Source organism: Hippopotamus amphibius, chromosome 3 (genome assembly GCF_030028045.1).
Source record: "Hippopotamus amphibius kiboko isolate mHipAmp2 chromosome 3, mHipAmp2.hap2, whole genome shotgun sequence".
NCBI classification, from domain to species: domain Eukaryota; kingdom Metazoa; phylum Chordata; class Mammalia; order Artiodactyla; family Hippopotamidae; genus Hippopotamus; species Hippopotamus amphibius.
Genome location: NC_080188.1, coordinates 87,377,317 through 87,385,457, shown reverse-complemented (window position 1 = coordinate 87,385,457; position 8,141 = coordinate 87,377,317). Strand labels below are relative to the sequence as shown.

The 8,141-nt window shown below is 39.5% G+C and overlaps 1 protein-coding gene across 1 annotated transcript; it reads left to right on the top strand.

Moving 5' to 3' along the window:
* Window positions 1–751, top strand: LOC130848487 (60S ribosomal protein L22-like 1). The gene is made up of 2 exons (XM_057726964.1): window positions 1–63; window positions 145–751. The coding sequence occupies exons 1-2, from the start codon at window positions 1–3 to the stop codon at window positions 502–504; spliced, it is 423 nt and encodes a 140-aa protein (XP_057582947.1). The 3' UTR covers window positions 505–751.
* The last annotated feature ends 7,390 nt before the right edge of the window (window positions 752–8,141 follow it).

Sequence of the window (8,141 nt, the reverse complement as noted above, 5' to 3'; positions counted from 1 at the left end):
ATGGCGCTGGGAGGCTGTGTGGGTAATCGTTCAGCCCCTTGCCAGAGCGGAGGGAGAGTCGCGGTTGCAGAAGTTTCAGAGAACTTTAAAACTAAGTTGGGGAAGAAGTTTCTTCACTATCTCATGACGAATTTTTTTTAAAAGAAGAAAGACAAGAAGCCTAAGAAGTCAACCTGGAAGTTTAATTTGGACCTTACTCGTCCAGTAGAAGATGGAATTTTTGATTCTGGAAATTTTGAACAGTTTCTACGGGAGAAGGTTAAAGTGAATGGAAAAACTGGAAATCTTGGGAATGTCGTTCACATTGAACGCTTCAAGAATAAAATCACAGTTGTTTCTGAGAAACAGTTCTCTAAAAGGTATTTGAAATACCTTACCAAGAAATACCTCAAAAAGAACAGTCTTCGTGATTGGCTGCGTGTGGTTGCATCTGACAAGGAGATTTATGAACTTCGTTACTTCCAGATTAGTCAAGACGATGATGGATCTGAGTCTGAGGACTAGATGAAGTCATCCTTTATATGGCTTTGCTTGCTAAGAAAACAAATGAAGTATACAAGAGCAATGTCTTGAAATGGACCTTTAGTTTATCAGTGAATAAAAAACATTACTCTGTGTTAAGCATTAATCTCTTTTAAGTGTATGCTGTTTATATGATGCTGGCAATAGCTTATAGCTAGTGGAATTTCTTCGAAAATTTCTGAAATGTACTGTTTTTACAAATGTCCTTAAGTTAAAGTATATAGTGAAAAAATGAAGCACAATTTTGGATATAACTTCATATAATAAATTTTAAACTTACTTAAAAAAAATAAATAACTATATATATATGTATATTTATATATCTATATATGAATCACTTTGCTGTACACCAGAAATAACACAACATTGAGAATCAACTATACTTCAGTTAAAAAAAAAAAAGATGAAGTCTTCTCATGGAGGTAGCAACTGGTGTTTCCTCAAGTTGGAAAGAAAGCAGTTTCCTTTCAGCTTTCCAACAAGACATCCTATGATTTAAGATTTATCCTAATTGGCTGGCCGAGGTCACATTCCAGATTTAACTCAATGCCTGTGTCAGGAAAGAAGTAACAGTGGTTGGATTTGGGACCCACTACTGAAGCCAGGAATTAGTGGATGTGTGGATGCCATCACCAGTGGGGAGGGGGGAAACGGAGTACTGAGCAAAGAGACCAGGCTGTGTGCTGGAGTGGATAAATATGGGGGAAATAAGAGTAATTCTAATGAAGGAGAAATTCTATGACTTTATACAGAAACATGCTTTCTCTCATCTTGGAAACATTTACATTGATTCCATCACTTCAATGTAATGTGCTATGACTATAACCTTCTGGTCATTTCAAAGGCTATTCCTTGTACATCGTATAAATTCCACTAACACCGTAAACTCCCTTGGAACAGCATCATTTGCTACCACATGTACAGCTTGAGAAAAGTTCAAAGTGCTTTGAGGCCCAAATTAACCCTCAACTGCACTGAATACCATCTCTGTTCCCAGCAGTTTTATAACATCATAAATATTTTTGTGTCTGATACCACTAATGAGTTCCATAAAAGAATTTCTAGCCCACAAACATCCTAGTTCAGAATCTTTTTGGCAACACTAATTAGGTATTTTATGTGACTCTGCTAAAACACATTGTGGTTGGATAGCTATGTTTAAAATTTTTTTAAAAAATTTATATTGCCATAACAGAAAGACAAGACTTTTGTTTTTGTTGCCGTTTCCATTGTTTTCGTTTGTTTACTTGCTTCTCCTCGCCCAGCATTAAAACAGAGCCGTGTCTGACTGGTTTAGTACCAATGACATATTTTTGCTGCTCTATATCATGTATGGAGGAATGCATTAAACTTGCAACCGAAACATGTTTTTCAGATGGTAACATTAAAGTTAAAATTCCAGTTCGAGTACATTGCATTTCACCCATGGATCAAAGCGAATCACTGAAACAAGGAAACCAACCACCTGAAGTTTTGAAAGTTAATTTTAAATTTGCACAATCTATACAGTTCATTATAAATTTTGGAAAAGTACTTCTGCCAGATTAGACACAAAAGACTCATTCAGTTGTGCCTTTAACCTTCCTCTTCACTGGAAGGCATCACAGAGCGGATGTTTGTTAGTGACAAGAAGCCTTTTGTTTTCCATCTTATAGAAGAATCCTAAAGAATGAGAACTATTTTCTTTCTCTCACCACTAACCCCCTTTGCAATGTTTTTCTGGGTTTTGAGTCCTAGAGGCGGAAAGATGCCCTTGCGCTAGGGTCAGATTTAATGGATTTTGGATTAAATTGTCATACACTGAAGGGTGGAAAGTTAAGGCTGCAAATATCTAAACTGCTAGACAATCTCTCTGACATGAAGGATAGAGATGGTTATTTTGTTTACTTTGGATTTATTTTTCATGAGAGTTGTAGGGAATGGGGTTCTTCACAAGACAGGGAAAAATATGAAAGGACTTGAGAACTGATAGAAGCCCAAACAGGATGGCATGTCAGGACTTGGAGCGATGGAAAAGCCTAAGCACCATAGCCTTGGTGTTGGGCAAAGATTCTGTGCCGAGGCTCCTGTGGAAAGATAGCATAATAGGGAAGAGCTAAACCAGGCTGGATGTGCCATCTGTTTCTTTGACTTTAACCTTTGCTTTTCGTTGCTACTGTTCTTATAATCATACATGATATCCTGCCTCAGGGAACCCTGCCCCTCCGCTGTTCGGCTCACAGAGACAATCTGACCCTGCCCACCTGTGAGTGGCTGCAAGAAAGAAGAAATGAACACATCCCCTCCTTGAGGCTGGTCATTCCAGGAGATGTTTTGCAAGGCTGATGGCCCTTTTACTTTACTTCCTCACAACCGCTCCCTCTCTGATATTATAAAAGAAACTGGCATCCAGACCCCAATAAGGAGGTTTTTCAGAGACACTAGTCTGCCATCTTCTCAGTCTGCCACCTTTCCGAATACAATTGTATTCCTTGCCTCAACACCTCATCTCCGATTCTTTGGCCTGTCATGTGGCAAGCAGAGCAAGCTTGGACTCGGTAACAATAGAGCTGCTCACATCTGAAAGATCACAGGACTCAGAAAATGGCTTGACGCCCTAGAGACTGGAATTCTGTCTCCTATTTTTCAGGCATTGCTAAGTTCTCCAGTTGATTGTGCAAAAGGGAAGTGTCCCTCAGAATATGACAAAATTGAATTTCTTACCACATGGCAAAGCTAAGGCATTACTCATTTAAATCAATGTACCAAAATGAGGGTACTATGGACCTTCCTTATATAGTCCTTTCAACTGTGAGTGGAAATCATACCTTCTGTCTGTTATTATAGCTTTGGTCAGTGCTATAGTCCAACAGACACCAACCATCAAAATTCTCCTTCAGGGAGGGAATATGGGGATATGTGTATAAAAACAGTTGATTGAACCTGGTGTACCCCCCAAAAAAATAAAAAAAAAAAATAAAAAAAAAAAAATTCTCCTTCAGTTGCCATTTCCAAATATTAAAAGAATTTCCTTCTTCAAATTCTAAACAGGAGACCTAAAAAGAAAGAATTGGGACTTCCATGGTGACACACTGGTGAAGAATCCACCTGCCAGTGCAGGGGACACGGGTGTGTTGACTTAGAAAAAATGCACAACGTGAAAGGTGCAAGTTGAGTTTATTTGGAGCAAAATGAGGACTGCAACCCGGGAGACAGCATCCCAGATAGCTCTGAGAAACTGTTCCAAAGAGGCAGGGGAGAAGATTAGTATATGTGTATTCTTGGTAAAGGAGGAGTACGTGCAATCAAACATTTTTTGTAGGGGGTTTCTGCTAGTCACACGGAGCGGACATCACCATGTAGGGATTTAGTGCTTTCCCAGATATGAGGAAATGCAAGGGTTGGGCTCATAAAATCAACTCCTGAAAACATCTAACTATCTAAAGACCTGTGCTGCCCATCTTCCAAAGCACAGAGTGCCTCATTCCTGTTCTCCACCCTGAATGCCCTTCAGGGGTTGTGGAAGGTCAGTAGCTACAGCAGCACAAAGTGATTTAATTCTTGTACAGGCAGGTGGCAAGTTCCAATTTATGGTTAACAGGTTCAATCCCTGGCCACAGAAGATCCCACATTCCGAGGAGCAACTAAGCCCATGTGCCACAACTACAGAGCCCAAGCACCACAACTACTGAAGCCCATGCACCCTAGAGCCTGCATGCCACAACTACTGCAGGCTGCACACCTAGAGCCCATGCTCTGCAACAAGAGAAGCCACTGCAATGAGAACCCTGTGTACTGCAATGAACAGTAGCCCCTGTTGCCACAACTAGAGAAAGCCTGTGCACAGCAACGGAGACCCAAAGTAGGTAGATAAATAGATAGATAGATAGATAGATAGATAGATAGATAGATAGATAGATAGATAAATAAATCTGTTTTAAAAAAGAATTACTTATCTGAAATGTTTCCATAAACATGAGAGCCCCCTTTCTGCTCACGAAGCCATGTTAGCATCCAGATCATCCCCTGAACGAATCTCAGCCATGATCCTTCCACATAAAGTCACATCAGAGCTGAAGGATGGGCCTTAAAAAGATCTGAGGGCATCTGGGAAATGTACAGGTATGATCTGCAATAGCACTTGTCAAATTCTTCAATAAATACGAGTGACCAGGAGATCAATAGAGTAAGTCCCCTACATACGAACGGTTCAGTTCTGAGAATGTGTTCTTAAATCCAGTTTGTAAGTCCTGCAAAGTTAGCCTGGGTACCCAACGAACACAATCGGCTATATAGTACTGTGCTTAGTAGGTTTATAATATTTTTCACACAAATGATAGGTAAAAAACAAACACAAAAAACAAGGGAAACATTTTTAATCTTACAGTACAGCACCTTGAAAAGTACAGTAGTGCAGTACAACAGCTGGCATACAGGGGCTGACATTGAGTGAACAGGCAAGAAGAGTTGCTGACTGGAGGAGGGAGAGGAGGTGGGAGATGGTAGAGCTGAAGGATTGTTAGGAGACAGAGAGCTAGCTGCAATTTCACACACGCCTGACGTTGATGGAATCACATTTGCATCTTTGAAATTTCACAACTTGAGGGTTTGTATGTAGGGAACTTACTGTATAGGACAAGGAGGAAAAGCTTGACAATGAATTAAGCTTCTGGACTAAAATGCCAAGCACATGCCTCTTTGCCCAGGGTTCAAAGTATAGTCATCCACGTAGGGGTGGGGATGGTGCCCTCAAAGGCCCAAGGCTGAAACTGGAAGGGTATAAAGATGCTGAGTTAGGAAAACCAAGCTAGCGATGGAAATACAGCCTGGAAATGGTGCCTGGGTGGATTAGTCTGTGGCCTCATTGACTTTGACAACATGCATCACCGGCATAGGTGTTACATGTGAATGGGACACAGGGGTGATTTTCATGAGGGGTGTAAATTGTCTGCCTTTGGCCAAGTTAAATCAGGATCTCTGTCCAGCCGGTATGTGAGGCAGGAGCAAAAGGTGAACAGTAGATGGTTAGGGGTTAAATGTGGGAAATCCTCTGATTCATTCAGTTTAGTTGATATGGAAAGACAAGATCATCTTCCTCATCCAGGACTCCTGTCTGCTCCTAATCACAAAGTCACCAGAAAGAAATCTGAATTTTTTTTTGATTTAGAAAAAGTTTATTGAAACATAGTTGATTACAATATCGTGTAGTTTTCACATGTACAGCACAGAGACTCGTGTGTGTGTGTGTGTGTGTGTGTGTGTGTGTGTGTGTATACACATATATGTATTCTTTTTCAGATTCTTTTCCCTTTTGGATTATTACAAAATATTGCATATAGCTCCCTGTGCTATACAGCAGGTCCCTGTTGGTTATCTATTTTAAGGAAAGCTGAAGTAGAATTGGGCTCTGAGCAGAAAGCAGCATGAAAGTGTTACAGAGTGCTGTCCCCAGCAGCCCTTAGGATTACATTGCTCCCGTTACCTTGGAGTTATCTGCAGCCCAAACAGACACAGATTAGACTTTTCGGTAAAATGTGAATCAGGCTCCCCAGAGATGCCTCATAGGTTTTAGATCTGAGAACTTCCTAAGGCTGCTGTTCATTCTTGCCTGCTTGAAAGGAAAGTGTTGACTTGTTACTGCATGTTAATCCAAACTTCCCCCACCACAGAAGGGGTTCAATAAATCTAAGGCCAGAAATACAGATGACCGCTGAAGTGGTCATAGAAGCATCCCATGGGGAGAGAGCCATACAGCAAAGTTCACTCATAAATAGAAGTGGATTAGCAGATGCAAACTATTATATATAGAATGGGTATAAAACAAAGATCTACTATATAGCACAGGGAACTGCATTCAATATATATATATGTAAAATAGAATCACTCTGCTGTACAGCAAAAATTAACATTACATTATAAATCAACTATACTTCAATACAATTTAAAAATAAAATAAAATAAAATAGTAATGGTGCATTTAAAAATGGCAGGAGGGTAGGGATGTCGACCAGGGTGCCAAACACACCAGTGAATTCCCTCAAGGCACATTTGTAAACTTCTAGTTTTAAATGGATTTTTATTTACAGAAGAGTAACAAATACAGAGTTCCCTATACCTTTCCCCCAGCTTTCTCTCATGTTGACATAGTAAATGAAACTAGTATATGTATCAAAGCTAAAATAATGTTAGCACAGTATTGTAACTGAACTATAGTTATATTTAATTATAGTTATACTTAAAACACTACTTCCATGCTGTTTCCCCAGGTTTTTCATTAATGTCCTTTTTCTGTTCCTAGATCTTATCCAGGATACCACACTGCCTTTAGTTCTTGTGTTTTTCCAGTTTCCTCCAAACCATGAGTTTCCTCATTTTTTTCATGACTTTGAGACTTGCGAAGAAGACTGGTCAAGTGTTTTGAGGAATGTACCTTGATTTGACTTTCTCTAATGTTTTATTATGATTAAGCCAGTGTTCAAGTTAGATTTTAAAATAACCCATATGACATAGGCAGTTCCTAAGGGATGCACCTAAGACAAAGCAACACCAAAAAGATGGAAAGATCAACAAGGAGAATATTACATGACAAAATTAACATCAGACAAGATAAAATGTATGAGGCTAAGTCAAAAATTATCTGCACTCTGGCTGTAGAATTATTTTAATTAACTTTTAGAAAAGACAAATATGTAATTTTTTGACATAATCTCCTTGCTTTTCAATACATTTTGTCCATCTGTCAACAAGCTTTCATATTCCCTCATTAAAAAATGTTTCAGTATGAGCTGCGAGCCACAAATGCTCCTCCACTGTCTTCACTTCTTCATCAGAAGTGAATCTTTGTCTTTGTAGGGCTGCTTTCAGGGGACCAAACAGGAGAAAGTCTGATGGAGCAAGATTAGGACTATAGGGAAGATGCTTTAACGGCTCTAAACCAAGTTGTTGTAGGATGTTGACAGTGTGGGCAGAAGTGTGCAGACGTGCATTGTCATGCAAGATCACAACAGCCTTGGATAGAAGTCCTCTGCATTTAATCTGAAGTTTAGGCTTCAGCTCTTCAATAAGCATCTCACTGTAATGAGCACTGTTGATTGATGAATGTTTTTCCTGATAATATACCAATACTGGCCCTTGAGAATCCCAGAAAACTGTAAGCATCAATTTTCTAGCTGATGGTTGACTTTTGAACTTTTTCTTGGTTGATCATTGAGGATGTTTCCATACCATATTGTGCCGTTTACTCTCAGGCTCATAGTGATCAATCCATGTCTTGTCACCAGTAATGATTCTCTTTAAGAAACATTCACCTTCCTTAGAGCATTGGTCCAAATTTTGTCTGCAGATATCCAAATGCTTCTGCTCCTCCCCAAGTTGTTTCAGTACTCAGCTCACACAAACTTTTTGAAACCTACTTCTGTAATGGGTTACTTCGTTTTGAGGTGTTAAAGCATCCTCCCTATAGTCCTGATCTTGCTCCATCAGACTTTCACCTGTTGATCCCCTGAAAGCAGCCCTAGTTTGATGAAGATTCACTTCTTTTTTGTTTTTCTTATAAATTTATTTATTTTATTATTTATTTATTTTATTGGCTGTGTTGGGTCTTTTTTGCTGTGCACGGGCTTTCTTTTTTTTTAGTTGCG